Consider the following 19,343-nt stretch of genomic DNA (forward strand, 5'->3'; position numbering starts at 1 on the left):
AAATATCAATAAATATCATAGATATTTTAGATATTTTTTGATATATTATTATACATTATTTATATTTATTTGAAATATAATGGTAAATATTAAATAAAATTATTATATATACAAAATATCACTACATATCACCAAATATCTCTAAATATCACAAATATCACCCAAATATCATTAATATTTGCAGTCGTATATATTTCTAAACATATCATAATATCTATATATCTGAAGAAATCTGAATAGATATCAACAAATATCGCAATATATAACGATATTTTATACTATGCTCATACGTATCTATGCTCAAGCCAAGTCATATTTTTTTTGTTTTACTCACATGTGATTGCCACCTTAGCAAAACATGGAACACTAGATTTGTTTAGGTAAACCTGCAGAACTTGGGATAGTAAACCGATCCCTTCCCTTCGCCCCCTTAACTTGCAGAACTCTATGCTTTTCGACTTCCCCAGAAAAAAAAATTCTGCGTCAAAAATGCAAGAGTAGATAAAAACACATAGCATGTTTCAGCCACCAAATTTTGTAAATCCTGTAACTATTGGCAATGCAATGGAGGTAACTACAGAACGTTTAGTTCTTAAAACAAAATAGATTTTCTACCATACAACCACAATAAAATTTGTTAACCAAATTTACCAAATCCCGTCTGTCTTTCCAGCTAATGGGGTATTGCTTCTTTTTCTTGTGCTTGATTAGATTGTAATGGAATGATGAATCTATTTCTTCGCCTCTTTGCCAATAAATAAGAATTATCGTCGAGAATGGCAGGATATATGAAATTATATGCTTCAATCAGGTCCTGAATAATCAAAAGCCCCCCCCCCCTTCCCTTTTTTTAACAGAAGGAACAGAAAGGATTTGACCGAAATAATTTGTCTCATTTGATCATTAGTCACCGAAAGATTAGAAATAATAGATTCAGAGAACATATACAATTGTGTCTCATACAAATATACAATTGTGTCTCATATACAATTGACATTTGCCAAGTTTGCTGTTTCAGAGAACATTTGTTAAATAATAGATTGATCCAAAAATAACTTGTTTTTTATCATGGAAATCGAAAGCCAAATTCACGTGAAATTCACCTGGTAGTAGAGATAGTCTGCCAGGGGTTATACAGTTCCTTGAAATCACATGTTCAAGAAAATTAACAATATACAGTACTGCAATGGATCAGGGATCAATATGATGTCCAGTAACTTTGCATTTTTGGTCTTATATCCCAAACTCTCTCTCACAGGAGGAAAGTGGAGAGCATTATACATGTTAATGCAGCAAGCAAAGACATTCAAACAAAGAAATCACGTTACTGTAGAAAACACTCAGACATCAAGTTGCTGTACTGAAACAGGGATCAATCTGATGTCCTGCATCTTTGCTTTTTTGGACTTATCCCAAACTTTCTTTCACAGGAGGAAAGTGGAAAGCGTTATACATGCTAATGCAGCGAGCAAAGACATCAAGTTACTGTAGAAAACACTAAGATACAAATAAAAAGGAAAATGATACTCCTGAAGTGATTCCAAGTTTCAGTTGGCTTCCCCCATTGCTCGACAGTTATTTGATCCTCAGTGGAACTGAGATTCTCCCCAATCAATTTGAACACTTCTCCGGAAACCCATTATTTACAAGCCCCTTAAAACATCACCACTGAAATGGAAATCGTCTCCCTGCAGATATCAGAACTAAAAGTCTCTTCCTTTGTACTGCATGTCCTGTCAGTGCAAAAGTTGACATGATAATAATAACATTAGGAAATGGCCACTAGTAGAGGAAAAATCAATAAAGTACTCAATATACAATGTGCTGCAGGACACCATAGAATCTTGTCCATGCAGCTATGACTAGTGATATATGTAAAAAGAGAAGACTCCACTAGTTGAAAAAAATTAGATAAACAACTCCTCGTACACATTGACCAATTCATTACATTAGAACACCATAAACAATTCCTCATGACATTATATGTCACTCCAGCGCTGCTGTTGCTATGCCACTTTGGGTGCTTTTCGCATCTCTACACCTGCCTATGGCTCAGCCACCTAGGGCTACATTAGTCATGAAGTCATGACATTTATGGGTGCCTTCAATACTTTTCAGCACCTCCACCTCACGGAATTTAGAGGCAATATTGATAAAGAACTGTGGATGAGTAAACTGGATTCCTCCCTATATAATTATATATATACCAGTGGTTATCTGCATGCCATGGCACAAATGACCTCAGTTCACCTATGACCCTACCCTAAAGATTACCGTCTTCGACATTGACGTCTTAGAGCAATAGGCACAAGTCTGCTCGCTTCAAAGGATAAACACTTTTCTTTTAGTCGGTGCTCATGTTTTGTATCACCGTGTCACTGATAAGGTCTCATCAAGTATGTTCCGAAAACATAAACTCCGTGGAAAACTATTCTGGTACTTTATACACACACACACACATATACACATCTCTCCACCACTGTCCAAGTCATTCTTCTCGCGTTAGATTCTTTCTTGAGAATTAGGGGTATTTGCTTTAGACCATCAGTATATTGCTGATTGACCAAGTATTGATGTAATCGACCATTTTGGTATACCGACATAATACCTTTTACCAACAGATAAACTAAAAATATAATATGTTTTATCAAGAAAGGGCACGCTGACTGACAGTTCAACGTTCTCGGTTTGCAGTTTTGGTAGTCATGTATTGTACTACACGTTTCTTGTATTCTAGCCCACCAATATGAATTCTTCCGATTTCCTATTTCCTATTTCTATTAATTCTTTTCAGTATTGTAAAAGTGTTTCACAACATAGCAAAGAAATGAAAAATGGAATCTCACCGGAGGATAGCTTGGCATGTACAAAACTTGTCTAGGGTGACCAAGAATCATCTGCTGTCCGTACTGCAATAGATTAAGTTCATTCTCAGAATTCAAATAGTTACTTCAAACTTGCATTGCAGCAAAAAAGACATCCACCCAAATAGAAGGTATGAATTTAGGAAATGACATACCACAGGCCCATTTGGATGAATATACGCCTGAGGTGACTGTACCGGCGCGCCCTGAGGATTGTAAACAACAGGCTGAGGTCCACCAAATGAGGGTCCAATCTGTAAATGTACAAAGAAAGATAAGAGTAAAGACAAAGTTAGCTAAAGAGTAACTAAGTACATACGCTAATATAGGGACAATGTAAAAAAATTAGGACATGGACAGTGTAGGGACACAACAATTAAGTAATACACGGGGAAATAATAACATAATGACCACGCCCAACTCTGCATCCACATTCATAAGTCATGTGGAACGTGGAACGTGCATGTGCCTGTCGGACAAGCGACCAATACTGACGAGAAATTTCTGCCATGGCCTTGGTGGTTGGTAAGATTAAGATAGAGAAAATTCGATCAATAATTGTGGAAACTTGTTTCTAGTAGTAAAGACATAGGAAAACTTGAATGACACTTGTTTTGTATCCAATTTCCCATGACTTTGATATATAATATTGATCTTATAAATCATATGCAACACAGGCTTGAATAATAGGCAGAGCTAACAGCTAATCTCCAACAAATTAAGAGTAATATGGTACCAAATCTATTACAATCTCTCTTAAGCATATAAAATTGAGAAAATCTAAAAATCTAAAAGAGAAAAAAAGAAATTCACGGAACACCAAGTACTATTGCAGCGTTGTAGCCTCACTATTGGCACCTGCCACTCAATGGTCACTAAGGTGCCAAACTGCCAATTATACTGGTAAAGATAAGAATTTAATTGCAATCACATCTTTTAAAGAGGCTTGCACATATGACTTATAAGGACCTTAGCATTGGGCCAGAAAATGTAGTACTGCCTTGATTGCATTATATTGTTGTGTCCTAATGTGTCCCTCCTTATCACATTTCTATAGCTAATGCTTTAATTGCACGACTCTGCTGTGTTTTACTGATTAAACAATTTTAAAATATAGAAACTTATAAAAAGCGGTAACAAGAGCTCACCCCCATTCCCACTGGCACGCCATGCATATGTGGGACACCAGATACATTAGCAGGAAAATAATAGGAACCATCAGACATTGGGGAAGAAGGCCGTAATGGAGTTTGGGTCGGAGTAAAACTTTTTGCATTAGGATTGAGCTTGAACTCCTGCTCCAACAATTTACAGCGACGAGATGTCAAAACAATATAGACGACATAAAATACACAATGATAGTAAAATCGCAAAAAAGAAAGAAAACAAGCACATGGTACATCATAACCTTAGCATAAGGATTTAGTGTTGACTTCTCTGATGATAATGACCCCAAAGACGAACTTGGTGATAGACCTGGGCCACTCATAGCTGAAGCTGTGGCAGCACGTTCTGAAGTAGATGATGCAGAACTACCAGGTCGTCCTCGAAGCTTTCCAGGTTGGGTTGCAACATTTGTTTTTCCAGAACCTGTACCATCTGAGGGTTCACCTAAAGAATCTGTTTGCACTTGATCCTTAGAGGACACAGAAGACGATGGAGCATAAGCCGTGGCACTAGGAGATAATCCCCCTTTATCCGAACCCATTTTTGTTGTGTTCAGTGACGATTGGATATCTTCAAACATGATGAATTTTAACCACGGTTAATTTCATAATTTGTAAAGAAAAAAATAAAAATAAATAATAAATGCAATGTGTCTGACTACAACTACTACTCATACTATCAAATTCAAATCAATTAAATGAGCGGTGTACCTAACCCAAATTACAACTTTGATGAGAGATGCAAGGATATGTAAAGTAAGTATACTGCTTTATGGAAGAGGATTATAAAGCTCAGACATTTCCAAAGATCCCCAAGGTATCTCTTATTCCCAACTTAAAGGCTCTAGGTTTGAACACTAGACTACTAGAGTAAAAGACATCAACTGTACATAAAGGTGATTTCTAGCCACTCTATGTTGCAGATATGGATGGGAATGAAGGAGAATGCTTAGAACCTAGTGAGGCAAGTATACCCACCCCCTCTTCTATACACAAAAAATGAAACAGAAACTTAATAGATTAAAAGGGGCAAAATTACAAATTCACAAGATTTTTTTTTTTTTTTATTTTTTTTTTTTTTTTTTGGGGGCCAAAACAAATATTAACATTTGAATAAATTAGTAAATAATAATTAAATCAATATATTACTAAAGCTCCCACAAAAGGTATTTTTCTACCTCTTAAAATTCCACGTCATCAACTCCTATTAAAACGGGAATCACACTTCTAAATTATAACGGGATCCCTCCCCCAATTAAAAAACAGGTTTTTAAAACTTAATTAAAACAATTTGTTGAGAAATTAAAACGGGTTTTTAAGGCTTGATTAAAACAATTTGTTAGGAAATTAAAACGGGTTAGCGACGAAAACAAGAATCACGATTTGTTAGAAAATTTATATATATATAGTTATGATTGTTGAGCAAGTTTTTAAAAGAGCCGGTGCGTATGCACGAGTCTATTTTCTAGTTAACAACAACAACAATAATAATAATAATAATAATATATTGAATCAAGAGTAAGGATATTCAAACCGAAATTCCTGAATTTTGCACATATAACACAACTAATAGAATAATTCTTCTTCTTCTTCCTAAATTTGGATTTGAAGTCTTAGCATCTATTATGAGGTTCACCTAAGTTGATGTTATATAGTTTATGACATTCAAGGAAATGCATGCAATGAAGAAGCATCCAATTACATAACGTAGAAGAATCCAGTTACGTAACGAAGAAGCATCCAATCTGTCATAGCAACTGTTGAAAGGTTTTTGTAATTAAAACTAACATAATTTTTTACATGCCAATAAGTATCAACACCACCATGAGCTTCACAACAGTTCTCAGTGTATTATGCCACTTATAAAGAAAAATAAAGAAAACCAAGAAAAGGAACATAAGAATTATGTTCCCATGCGACTTCCCAAGAAGTTGTGAAGACCAACCACATGCGATTTCCCACTTGTAAAACAAACCAGATGTGTGATCAAATTGCTAGTCAAACAAATGCTCGTGAAAGATGAATAGATGGAAAATTAGTGTAAAACCTTCAGAAAGAAAACTGAGATACAAGATCTAACTAACTTCTAGGAAGCTTTAAAGAGTGAATGAGATAACATATCAAACTTCAAAAGAAAACCTCAAATCCATTTTGACGACATAAAAATGATATTGTCAACATTCTAGAACAGAGGAATTAATATAGTGATGGAAAGAAACATATTTTTTAATCGGTAAAGAAATATACTGATAGAATTAGGAGCCAAATACAGCAAGTCTAGCCTAGTCAGCAAGAGGCTAACTAGGCTAGCCTCTAATCTCATACACCCAAAACCTAAAATAGATAAAAAAGAAAACAATAGACAAGTAAATAAGACAGCCCTCCCAGCAGCAATACAGACATAAAATAAATACAGAACTAATAATAACAACAGCAAATAAAAAGACTTGTATAATTACCATATATTTCCATTAAAACCTATTATAGATATAAGGTAAACTACATGCTAAATACCTATTAACACGTCCATAAAACACAATGTAACAAGATTGACACGTGTACAAACAGAAAAGTTCTTACTCACCAATGAACTTTGAAGTTTGCACTTCCTGACTAACATTCTACAAGGAAAAACAAGGTGAGTGTAAGACTAATAAGCATACAAGCTCCCACATTAAAAAGGGCATAAACTTGCAACAAAAATGACAACAGAAGCTCTGAAATTCCACTCACTGTTTTCCTTTCTGCGGGTTCCTTCAGACTATTTTTCCCACCATGCTGGTCTCTAAACTGGTTCTCATTCATCCTAAAAATTCAAAGAGTCATACTCGGTAAATCTCTAGAATAATCACAGGACAAGAGTAATAATCTTACAGAACAATCTGAAAAAACGATTACTACAAATAAAACTATTTGTTAAAAGCAGCAAACAAAGAAACCTGTTATCCCCATCCATTTGTCTAGCAAAATCACTAGAACCATATCGATACAGATCCCTGCCAACATTTGATTGAGGATGTTGTGAATCATCCTGAAAGAAAGAAACGGATAGGAGCCGATATAGTAAGTCATCGTACACAGTATCAGAAAAGGAAGACGGCAATATTTGCAGCTCAAGTGTCATGCTTAGGTATTGTAAGTAATTCAAGCAAAATGAAAAAAATACAGGCACCACATTACAAGTTATGCATGGATTATAGTACACAATATATACATACCAACACGATAATTACTGAAGCTGAAAGAATAAAGAATAAAATGCATAGGATAGAGATAATGCAAAAAGATAAAATACAATAAATCCAAATCCAAAATTCCTTTTTCCACTCTTCAAGACCATGACGACCCTCATAATTCATTCTACTTCTAAAAAAGTATGCAAAACTCTAAATCAACCTTACCCCGATCTATGAGTGTAGTTTTCCACAAACAGTTCTTAAGGACTTTGAAAAGTCTTTCAAAATCTTTTTAGTAAGGTATTAGGGTTTCACATTTCTTTTCATTAAGTTCTCCTTATTTACAAAAGGTGCCAACCTAGTAAATGTCTTGTTTTATGGCTACCCACTTGCTCTTCAACTGTTTCGTTCTTCAATTTGTAGATACTAGATACAATAAATTTTACAAATGACAATGATGAAAATAATGAGAAAATTGGAGACCATGATGTGATGGATTTTAGGACTAAGGAGGAAGAACACAAAAGAGGTTTTAGATTTAAATACGTTGTTATGCAACTTCTGACAAATAGGGACATAAAGGCACCGTACATACATGATGGTATGTATCAAATGCACAAAACAATTTAAATATCCTTTCAATACATATAAATGTTTATTTTCTGCAAACAAATTTCAAATGCAAAATTAATTTGAGACTATGCATTTACAGGCACTGAAAGCGAGCTAAGGGCTAGGGTGAGGCGTAGACTAGAGCCTAACTGTGCTTCTGACTACACCGGTCACTATAGTTTAGAGTAAGTGAAACTTGCTCCTGATATATAATTTCTTTAAAACACGGTCATCACCTTCTCATTTTTCTCACTTTACACAAGCCCTTTCACGGGAACACTTTCTGTTTTCTTCTCAGTAATCCACTAGTACTTAGAAAAAGAACTGAAAATACACAAATCCTAGTCTAATTAGCGAAAATATGTCAAACAAGTAGATGACGTGACTACACTAATAGTGCATGAATTCAAAAGTCATTTGATAATAGTCAATAACAACATAGGAAGAAAATGTTTGCAAAAGGCTCCAGGAGCTACCAGGGATGAAGAACTTGATGATGCATGAATTCCATCATCGTTTTTCCTTCTCGTCATATCAAACGATCTGCCAATGACAGAACTGGAGGAACCTCCGAAGGTTTCAGTATTATGTGAATCCAACACCGTGTCTTCATTTTCTTCAAATCTGTTGTCATTGATCCCGCCCCTAAATACCGATGAGAATCTGGTCTCCTCGTCAATATCGAAATCTTCAGCAAAGTCAAGGCCTCTTTCCTATAAGTCAAGCGTTCCAGAGAATAATGAAAAAAAATAAACCTGAAAAAACATTCAAATTCACATACAAATGATGAGTAAAATTTCACCTCTGCCATATGAAGATCTCGGGTTTCCTCACCCTCAATTTCTTTTGCTATTCTGAAAGCTTCCCGCTCCAGTTCTCTCATTTGAGGGCCTCTCTCAAGCTTTGTGGTGTATAATTCCTCATCAAAAGTGCTTTTTACTCCAAACAATGCTGCATTAGTCTCAAACTGATCCCACTGCCTGTTTAATACCTTATAAAAATCAACATTCGATGTGATAAATCATTCAAAGAAATTGACGAATTTCTGGACGCTAAGAATATAACAACCTATTCCAGGTGCCATCAAATATATTTTCCAATTCAGGACATTGTGGGTCATCTTCATCTGGGGTCCAGCGTCCCAGCTCTCTCTCCGCATCAACCAAGCTAGATTGTGATATGTAAGAGTCTGTCATAATATCCTGATGTTTCTCACGTTGAGCATCATTTAACAGCTCATTTCCAGACACAACAACATCCTGGGCCAATTAAACGCAGAATGAGTGCAATAGCGAGACACCAAAAATCATCTAGTCAAAACTCCAGGCAATAATAAGGAAATTTAACTAAAAGTGTTACATGTTCCTAATAATAACAGAATGCGAATCCAGACAAAAGAAGAAGTAGAACCTTTGCTATAACTTGTACAAGATCTGTACCAGGTATGATCATAGTCTTTGAAAGTCCCCTGCCTACAGAATCAGAAACAAGCTTCTGTCCCTTGAAGGAGCCTTCCTTAATTATCCGTGCCATTTTCAGAACAATACCTGGAGTATTCAGATACATGTGATTGATATATAGTTATATACACAAAAAGAAAGGTTGAATTCCAAGAATAGAAGCAAGTATAGATAAAGAGACAGACACAGTGAAACCGAACTTTGTAATTTGAAATAGAATTTTGATCCAAATCAATTTTAACCAGCCTAACAAAAATATTATAAAGGTAAGAACAGAGAGGCATACCAAACTCTTTGTCAAAAGCATCCGTTGCATGAAATATTCCAGAGATTATAGATCCATTCTTCAATTGGACTTCCACAGGATGTCCAATGAAGCAAGTTGTCAAAAATATAAGTCGCTCACGGAGAGGACTTTCACCTCCCCCAACCTTGTTGCCATTCAGTGGACCTGTACCCACAAGCCTTTAGAGAATGAAAGTAACAAATTGAGACGTTCATATTATCAACTGTTACCTGCACTTCTGAAACCACCAAAGTTTGATTTCCCGGAAGGCAACTTGCTATCCAAACGAGTCCCGAAGTCTCTCTCAACTTTTCGACGACCAAAGCCATTGGAAGAAGGCCTGGGCTGTACAACTTGTTGCATACTCATTCCTTGCACTTCTAATCAGCTGAAGAGAGAGGAGCTCAGTTGTAGTATCTGCAATAAAACATATGTTCACATAAAACACTGCAGGTAAAATAACAAAAAGGTCCACAATCAGCTGTGTGTGTGCAAACTGTATGTGGTGAGAGAGGAAGCACATTAAAGCCAGGTTTTGAGACTAACAATCGCGTTGAGTTCTAACACAACAGAAAGAATAAAGGTAAACAAAGATACATAAATACAGGTCGGATGAGTTTTACAGGAACCATGGACAGCGTCACAATTATTCCTGAACTCTAACTAACCAGTGACACAGGTGTAGCACTGCTCCATACTCATAATTCCATACAACATAATCTCCTTTCTAAGACTTGGTATCTTCAAGCACACACAGTTTGAAACTAAAATTACATCAAAGCTGTAGTGCAAACATCATCAATCGCATTCAAGTTATCAACACTTGTATCTAAGAATGAATTTTAAAGGTTCAGTCGTCCACATCTCTGGGATATTGGTATAAAACCAGAATAAGTACTAGCAACAAGAAAACAAAAAGGCTCACTAGAGGCCTCCAGACTTCTTACTGCCCATAAAAGACTGGATAGGCATCCAAATTTTATAAACACTTCACTATCTGTTTAAGCGAGGACACAAGATTTCCCCATCGATCTCAACAGAATCATCTGTATTATGACTAGGTAACACAGAATAAATTTTTAAAGCTTGACAATACGCATATAACCTTGAAACTAGAGTCTTCATGCGGGTGGTGGTCGTAACATGATGATCCCAATATTTCTAAATTAATAGTTCTGCATTGTTTGCTACAATGTAAGTATGTAACTAAGATGAATCAGGCCTTCATACACAATCTAAACCTTTTCAATCAGGAGCATATGTATACCTACCTATATCTACTACAACACTCTCACAACTATCTCTTACCATCATTCGTTATCCATGTTAGATACCCCAAAGCTAAAAGTTTTAATATCACTCTCATAACTCCACTAGGCAGTTCAATTGGGGCAACTACTTATATGGCCTCTGGGGTACAAAGTTTTATATGAACCATATGTCCATAGCCATATAATCTGAGCTAATGTACATCAAATGCAAATAAAGTTTCAATCTACCTTTTCAATTAAAGCTGAAAGGCAAGTAACACCTCCTCCAAAACTATACCACCTATCAAACCAATGCAGATCATGTATAAAAAAACACAAGAATAATTAATATATTATAATAATAAAACTAATGAAATTTGACCGAGGCGGATCAAGTGGTATTCACGTGACATACCAAAATCCTTCTTTATGAGAGAGAGAAAGAAAGAAAATGAAATTCTAGGGTTAGGGGTTTTTTGGTAATTTCGATCGAAAATGAAGAATAGATCGATGGATTTTATTAGGGCTTTTTTTTTTATGACAAGGAGAAATTATTTGGGAAAAAAGAGGACTGAAATTCGAGATTTGGGAACTTTTAAATGTTAGAATCTGTGTGACAGCGTGGATGAATTTGGGGTTTGGAATGAAATTGCTGAGTAGTTTGAGGGTGCGGATTGAAATATGGAATAGTTTTTGTCGAACAAAGTAAGAAACAGTGGAAAAACGAAAACAGTCAACGTTTGGTTTTTTTGAATCTACTGGGCTTGGGCCGTAAGCCCATATATAGAGAGTTTCCCTTTCAGCCCAACAAAACGGTTTCTTCTGACAAAAATGGCTGACATTAGAAGCTATCATTAATAATTTCAGTTTTAGGACATTTTTGGGCTTACGTCACCAATTTATTTTTGTTTAATACCAATTATTACCTTTTTCTCCATCTAGCAAAAAAACTCCAACTAGAAACTTGTAAAATACTTTTGAGATATAGTTGTTTTCATCTTTGAGCTAGCCAGTGTTATAAAAATTGGCCTAGGCGAGGTATCTAGGCACTAAGCGGTGTCTGGCCGAACTGTTTTGGTATGTAATCGGTAGATAAATTGGCAGTCAAATTAGAAGGTCTCAGGCGGTTGATTAATCAGTCTAGGCGGTCTAGGCATTGCTGAATGGTGTAGAGGGGCCAAATTGTTTTTTTTTTTTTTGCCTAATAAACATAATTGGAAAAAACAAAATCAAAATAAAAACTCATAATTTCACCAAGAATAGAAAATGGGGGAGAGAAAAAAATAAATAAATACAATATTTTAGAATAATTGAATAGTCCAACTCTTAGCTTCAAGGTTTGACTTTTTTGTAGAAGGATAGCTGGAATTAAGGCTATTTAAAAGCTTCAGACACCTATCACTATGGGAATCCATGAATCTGGGTCTCGAGAGAGAGTTAATATTTCAAGAAAATTTAGAAGTTTAGAAGTTTAAGGCAGGTCACGTGATGGAGTGCATGGTATTTTTTAGGAGAGTAGGTAGTGGCCTAAGTGGGTTATAGGTTGGAGTAGTGCAGACCGAACTTTGTCTTTGCAAGGAATCCAAGTTCAAGTCCTGGTCAAACAATTTTTTTGCAAAATTATAAAATATATACACGGGTAAAAAATTCACAAAATCCTAAAAAGTTTATAAATGTTCATTTCTTCACTTTTTAGATATACATACACCTTTTATATATATAAAGGTTCATTGTGTATGTATATCTGGAAAGTGAAGAAATGAACCTTTTAGGCGCCGTCTAGAAGGCCTAGGCACTAGGTGCTCCCTCACCGCCCGACTACCGCCTAGCGTCTTTCAGAACATTAGACCTAGCTGATTTTTGTATTGCAAACTTGTGATTAGTGATTTAAAATATAAGAAAACATTTAACTTTTTCTTTATCTAGCAAAAAAAAAAAAAAAAAATCTAACTAGAAACTTGTAAAAAAAAATTAGATCTGTTAGTTGTTTCCATCTTTGAGCAAATTGATTTGTGTGTTGTGATTAGTGATTTAAGCTATAAGAAAACATATTATTCTCTCATGACAAACACTCTTCTCACTTTGCAATCTACTTTTTTATTTTTCAATTCTATATTATTTATAATTGAAGAATAATTTGGTAGATTTCGGCACCGGTTCGACAAGCAATTGAACAACAATTTAATTTCAACTAGAAACTTGTAAATTTTTTTGAGATCTGTTAGTTGTTTTCATTTTTGAGCAAGTTGATTTGTGTGTTGTGATTAGTGATTTAAGTTATAAGAAAACATATTATTCTCTCATGACAAACACTCTTCTCACTTTGCAATCTACTTTTCCACTTTTCAATTCTATATTATTTATAATTGAAGAATAATTTGGTATATTTCGGCACCGGTTCGACAAGCAATTGAACAACAATTTAATTTCTTTTTCAAATCCTCAAATCTTGTGTTAATCAATTATATGATTTATCTCGATTTTGATATTGTTGTCATCGATGATATTTTTAAGTTTGAAGTAGTAGTCTGCTACACATGCAAACACCACTATGCATGTGCACAACACACATGCAAATACCACGATGCATGTGTATACGAACATGCAAACACCACGATGCATGTGTATACCACACATGCAAACACCACGATGTATGTGTGCAACAAACATACACACACCACTATATATGTGTTCAACGTACATGCAAACATCATGATGCATGTGTACAACTAAATGAGAAGAGAGAGAGAGACTACTTGTTTTTTTTTTTTTTTTTTTTTAACACTTAAAAGAGCAAAACTGTCTTTTTACATTTTTGTGCTAAAACCATAATTCCCACCCGCCAGCGCCGACCCTGATGCAAAGCGAGCCAAGCCGCCGCTTTGGGCCACCAAGTCAGTATCAAATTTAAGGGCCACATTATACTCGCCCACAAAAGCCCACAAAAGGGAAGTTTATTACGTTTCTCAAAAAGCCACCTACGGACACAACAAAAAAAAAAAAAAAACCCCAAGTCATTTGTTTGTTCCAAAACCAAACTTCTACCAAAAAAAAAAAAAAAAAAAAAGATAAACTCAAGTCGTTGTTTGTCTGTTCAAGAAGTAAAGACGTAAAGGTACAAAACTCTACTCACTCTAGCTGGTTTTTGGTATTAAATATTTAGATAATTAGATTGGAGTATTTGTTGTTTACAATCATGCCTCCTAGAATTAGAATGCATGCATCTGGTAGTAGCAAAAGAAAAAAAAAAAAAAAACAGAACAACTTATTCAATCTCAAACAGGAGCTATTCATAAGTATTTTTCTAGTGGCAAAGAAAAAGATAGTTCTGATAAAGATTTAGTGAATGAAGAACATGAAAATTTGATGGATGCACCACATGAAGATTTGGTAGATGAGGAACATACAATTGCCAATGATAATGAGGATCATATGATGAATGACACACATGAAGACTTGGTAGCTGAAGACAATGAAAATTTGGTGGCTGCAAACAATGAAGATTTGGTGGATGAAGATGATGAGGATTTCGTTGATGAAGAACTTAATCAACAAACAAATGTGGCTGACTTATTTGGGCCAGTAAATATTGATAACCCGCGAAATTGGGATAAAATGGATCAAAATTACAGAGATTTATTAGTGGAAAGAGGCCCTAAAAGAAATAACATTGTCGATTTTCCTAAAGATGATCTTGGTAGGCATTTTTCTTCTACTCATTATGTTCGACACTTATCAAATGGAGAGAAGCAAGATAGAAGATGGCTTGTATATTCCAATGCTTTGGATAGGGTATTTTGCTTTTGTTGCAAGTTGTTTAAGCACGACGGAAACAATATTCAGATGGCGAATAATGGATTTAAAAATTGGAGGAATCTTTTACAGAGGCTTAAAAGTCATGAAAAAAGTAGTAGGCACATCAGTTGCATGAGCAGTTGGATTGAATTAGAGATAAGATTGAAAAAGAATGAAACGATTGATAAACATGTGCAAGAACAGATTAATAAAGATAAAGAACGTTGGGGTCACATATTACTGAGGATATTCTCTGTTGTGAAAGCTCTTGCTAGAAATAATTTAGCATTTCGTGGGACAAAAGAGAAGATTTATCAAGAGAACAATGATATTTTCTTAGGCATAATTCAGATGATTGCCGAATTTGATCCTGTAATGCAAGAACATATTCGGCGTATTCAAAAAAAAGAAATTCATTACCATTATCTCAGTCACAAGATACATAATGAGTTAATACATTTGCTAGCAGAGGAGACCAAAAGTATCATTGTAAAGAAGATCCAAGAAGCAAAATATTTTTCTGTGATACTTGATTGCACCCCAGATATAAGCCATGAAGAACAAATGTCAATTGTTATACGGTGTGTTGATGTTTCTACAAGTCCAATAAAGGTAAAAGAATTCTTTTTAGGATTTCTACAGGTGGACGACACTTCGGGATTGGGACTTTTTAACACACTCAAAGATGCACTGAACTCTCTTCAGCTAGAAAACGGTGATATAAGAGGACAAGGATATGATAATGGATCTAACATGAAAGGGAAACACAAAGGTGTGCAAAAGACGTTGCTTGAAATAAATCCAAGAGCAATGTACACGCCTTGTGGTTGCCACAGTCTCAACCTTGCTCTATGTGATATGGCTAACTCTTGTTCTAAAGTCGCTCTTTTTTTTGGAGTGGTACAACGATATATTAGTTGTTTTCTTCTTTCTACAAAACGGTGGAAGGTCTTCAAAGATCATGTAAAATACAAATAAAAGAAAGGTAAGAAAGGTCTAAGTGTTAAGTCATTGTCTCAAACTCATTTGGGAAAGTCGTGGTGGCAAGTGTTAAAGCAATAAGATATCAAAGCCAAAGATAAGGGATGCTTTAATTTTCTTGGCGGATGCTAATGATGACCCTAAAACAAAAGAGTGAAATTTGAGTCCCTAGTAACACATGAGATGGAAAATTTTGAGTTCTTGCTTGGTATGGTTATCTGGCATCATTTGTTATTTGTTGTGAACTCTGTTAGTAAAACAATGCAAGCTGAAGATATGCACATTGATGTTGTCATAGATCAACTGAAGGGACTTATTTCTGCATTTGAAAAGTATAGAGAAGCTGGATTTGAGGAGGCCAAGGCTGAAGCTAAAGATGTTGCAACTTCTATGCAAATTGAACCTATTTTCCGTGAGAAGCGTATTATTCGTAGAAAGAGGCAGTTTGATGAAAATGTTGTCGAGGAGGCGCCACTATCAGCTGAGGAATCTTTTAGAGTCCATTATTTTGTATTTATTTTGGACCAAGCTCTTTCCTCATTTAGAAGCAGGTTTGAACAATTCCAAGTATATGAAGGATTATTTGGGTTTTTATTTAATATGGAAAAGTTAAACTCTGTAGATGCTAACAGTTTGAAGGTTTCTTGTAAGCACCTTGAAGTGTTTCTAAAATACGAAGATGTTTTTGATATTGATGGAGAAGATTTATTTTCAGAATTAAGAATCTTAAGAGAAATTTTGCCGAAGGAGACAAAGAAGGTGATTGATGTGGTGAATTATTTGAGATTAAGAAATCATTGTTTTCCGAATGCTTGGGTTGCTTATAGGATATTATTGACTATACCTGTTACAGTTGCTTCCGGTGAAAGAAGTTTTTCCAAGTTAAAGTTGATCAAGTCTTATCTTCGCTCGACCATGTCACAAGAAAGATTAAATGGATTAACGATGTTATCTATTGAAAAAGTTGTTGTTGAAAAGGCTGACTATTCAAGTGTAATTAGTGAATTCACATCTAAAAATGCGAGAAGAATGATTTTTAAGTTATAGGTTTTCTTTTTGCCCCCCTCCCGGATTATATTGGCAGATTAAAGTTGAATAATATAAGTATTTTGTTTTGTCTTGTTGTTTTTTTTTACTGCATATAGGGCCACATTTTAGTGCATCGCTTTGGGCCACGAAAATGTCAGGGCCGGCACTGCCACCCGCACCTACCTAGAGACATAATTATCATCTAATTTTGTCATATGGGCCCCAATTTCTGGATATAACTCATACAAGTGAAAAAAGGCATTCGAATCATTACTAACTTGTATGAAAAAAGCACTACCAAATTTGTAAGGTTTTAACCGTTTTCTCTTATGGTTTTACCATGTGTGGTAAATTCAGTGTCTTTGCATGAGAAAATCATTACCAAATTTGTAAGATTTTAACCGTTTTCTCTTACGGTTTTACCATAAGTGGTAGATTCTGTCTATAATGTTATGACCTTGCATGTTATTACCAAATTTGTAAGGTTTTAACTATTTCTCCTATAGTTTTACCGTAAGTGGTAATAGGGGTGTTCATGGGTCGGTTCTTACCGGTTTCGGTTCTGGGTCTATTTTTAGCGGTTTCTATCGGGTTCGGTTCTTTTGGGTTTTTCTTATATTTTGAAAACCCGGACCCATACTCATTAATTAAGTCGGTTTCAATTCCGGTTTCGGTTCCTTATCAGGTTATACATTTTTATTGCTAAAATTATTTTTTTTAGTTATATAACCGATATAAAAGTTGGTTTACGGTGACTATAACAATTGTCATCGATATTTTTGTCCTCTCATAAGAAGTAATGGTCCTAAATTCAATAATAATATTTGAAAGTTATCTAAAAATTTTAAATACATTCTCATACATTATATGTATGTGTATATTTTAAATCGAACATATGTATATTATACTATCGTAATAATCGTCATATATAGAATAAATACATATACCATATACAATTGTTAGTTATCTAATATATATTATATATATATATATATATATATATATATATATATATATATATAATATATAATATATCAAGCACATCCACGTTCATGCATTAGTTAATATAGACAGTGCATAAGTTAATTCATAGTATACGACTATACGTATAGACGTAGACACGTAAACATTATTATTAATATTTATAATACACATATTTAATGTAATATTATAAAAAATACATTTAATAACACACATTCACTATTATGCTAAATGTTACATATATTTAGTATAATTTTACACCTAACAAATATATACTATATATAATACTATATATAATAATAATGTTTGGGTTTGTTTTTATTTAGTGTAATATAATACTAAATTCTATATATCAAAATCAAACTAATCGGTTTCGGTTTCGGTTTCGGGCACCCATCGGTTTTTTACTATTCGGTTCTAACGGTTTCGGTTCTTTATCGGGTCGGTTCTTGAAGACCCACTTTAAATGGGTCTAACATTTTAAAACCCAGACCCGCTATAAATGGTTCGGTTCGGTTCGGGTAATTGGGTACCCATGCACACCCCTAAGTGGTAGACTGTCATATTAATGATAATATCTGTCATACAATATTACCTAATTTGTAACGTTTTTTTGAAGTAAATAATCAAAGCCCGAGAGTCTCAAAAACAAATGATTGTTGGCAAATATTTTAAGAAATAACATTTTAGGGAAAATCACAAGAAGAGCTTGAGAGACTGGAGGACATTGATTAGTTAACTATTTGTTCAGTTTTGGTGGCTAAAGAAATGGATCGGGCTTAAACCAATGAAGTTGATTCGGATTCTTAGGCTGAGATTGCCAGGATACAACTCCATAAATTTAGGCCCAAACACATAAATTGACCAAGAATTCTAGTTTTAGGCCCAGATAAATAATAATTTCGGTTTTATGACAAAAATGGGCTGACATCAGTAGCTATCATTAATAATTTCAATACGAACATGCAATAAACACCGCGATGCATGAGTAAATTGTTTTAGGACAAAACAATTTACAAGTTTTTAGTTGAAGTTTTTTTTTTTTTTTTTTTGGCTAGATGAAGAAAAAGATAAATGTTTCCTTATATATTAAATCACTAATCACAAATTCACAACACACAAATCAGTTAGCTTAAAGATGGAAACAACTATATCTCAAAAGTATTTTATAAGTTTCTAGTTGGAGTTTTTTTTTTGCTAGATGAAGAAGAAGGTCATAATTGGTATTAAACAAAAATAAATTGCTTGCGTCAACCCAAAAATGCCCTAAAACCGAAATTATTAATGGTAGATGTTGTTGTCAGCCCATTTTTGTCCTAAAACCAAAATTATTGTTCGTCCGAGCCTAAAACCAAAATTCTTGGCCAATTTAATGAATTTATTATGTGTTTGGGCCTAAATTTATGTTCTGAAATATGAACCCCCTTACCATTTACAGTTCAATATATATTAACAAAAACATTCAGGTCAGTTTTAGCTATTTGTGAGAATAATGTGATTAGTTAGTGGCGGAGCCACGTACAGGCCAGGTAGGGCGCATACCCCCTGAACTCGTAAAAACAAAAGTTTTAATACTACACTCTACACAATAGGCTCACAATGAAATAGTCCACACAATTGGACAAAGAAAAAACTAATTGTTTAGGAAAAATTTGCCCACGACCCGTCTGCCCCATATGTTTCTGATTTCTTCACTCGACCAAAAATCAAAATAACTCAACGTCTTACACTCACCTTCTCAAC

The 19,343-nt window shown here is 34.6% G+C and overlaps 3 protein-coding genes across 4 annotated transcripts; 2 read left to right on the forward strand and 1 right to left on the reverse strand.

Annotated features, from left to right (window-relative positions):
- Positions 1-1,204: 1,204 nt before the first annotated feature.
- LOC147512349 (polyadenylate-binding protein-interacting protein 3-like) lies at positions 1,205-11,495 on the reverse strand. Of its 2 annotated transcripts, XM_086595326.1 has the most exons (16): positions 11,230-11,495; positions 11,064-11,115; positions 9,795-9,981; positions 9,565-9,729; positions 9,229-9,365; positions 8,887-9,077; positions 8,621-8,798; positions 8,295-8,531; positions 6,970-7,061; positions 6,764-6,836; positions 6,615-6,651; positions 4,273-4,601; positions 4,013-4,159; positions 3,020-3,118; positions 2,847-2,909; positions 1,205-1,733 (listed from the first exon to the last, which is right to left on the reverse strand). In XM_086595326.1, the coding sequence occupies exons 3-16, from the start codon at positions 9,931-9,933 to the stop codon at positions 1,704-1,706; spliced, it is 1,917 nt and encodes a 638-aa protein (XP_086451452.1). In that variant the 5' UTR covers positions 9,934-9,981; positions 11,064-11,115; positions 11,230-11,495; the 3' UTR covers positions 1,205-1,703. The 2 variants fall into 2 exon arrangements, with proteins under 2 accessions (XP_086451452.1, XP_086451453.1); XM_086595327.1 differs by lacking the exon at positions 11,064-11,115 and having other exon boundaries at positions 11,230-11,381.
- Positions 11,496-14,180: 2,685 nt separating this feature from the next.
- LOC147512350 (uncharacterized) lies at positions 14,181-15,587 on the forward strand. The gene has a single exon (XM_086598712.1). The coding sequence runs from the start codon at positions 14,181-14,183 to the stop codon at positions 15,585-15,587; it is 1,407 nt and encodes a 468-aa protein (XP_086454838.1).
- A 278-nt stretch (positions 15,588-15,865) lies between these two features.
- LOC147512351 (uncharacterized) lies at positions 15,866-16,782 on the forward strand. Its single transcript, XM_086599461.1, has 2 exons — positions 15,866-16,088; positions 16,200-16,782. The coding sequence occupies exons 1-2, from the start codon at positions 15,867-15,869 to the stop codon at positions 16,635-16,637; spliced, it is 660 nt and encodes a 219-aa protein (XP_086455587.1). The 5' UTR covers position 15,866; the 3' UTR covers positions 16,638-16,782.
- The last annotated feature ends 2,561 nt before the right edge of the window (positions 16,783-19,343 follow it).

Source organism: Coptis chinensis, chromosome 3, assembly GCF_015680905.1.
Source record: "Coptis chinensis isolate HL-2020 chromosome 3, ASM1568090v1, whole genome shotgun sequence".
In the NCBI taxonomy this organism is placed as follows: Eukaryota; Viridiplantae; Streptophyta; class Magnoliopsida; order Ranunculales; family Ranunculaceae; genus Coptis; species Coptis chinensis.

Excerpts from the sequence above, each read along its gene's own strand:
- LOC147512349 (XM_086595326.1), bottom strand. The coding sequence starts at position 9,933 with ATGAGTATGCAACAAGTTGTACAGCCCAGGCCTTCTTCCAATGGCTTT. Across the intron at positions 8,532-8,620 it reads GAGATCTTCATATGGCAGAG|GAAAGAGGCCTTGACTTTGC; the intron begins GTGAAATTTTAC and ends CTTGACTTATAG. Across the intron at positions 3,119-4,012 it reads GCGTGCCAGTGGGAATGGGG|ATTGGACCCTCATTTGGTGG; the intron begins GTGAGCTCTTGT and ends GTACATTTACAG.
- LOC147512350 (XM_086598712.1), top strand. The coding sequence starts at position 14,181 with ATGGATGCACCACATGAAGATTTGGTAGATGAGGAACATACAATTGCC.
- LOC147512351 (XM_086599461.1), top strand. The coding sequence starts at position 15,867 with ATGCACATTGATGTTGTCATAGATCAACTGAAGGGACTTATTTCTGCA. Across the intron at positions 16,089-16,199 it reads CAGCTGAGGAATCTTTTAGA|TTAAACTCTGTAGATGCTAA; the intron begins GTCCATTATTTT and ends AATATGGAAAAG.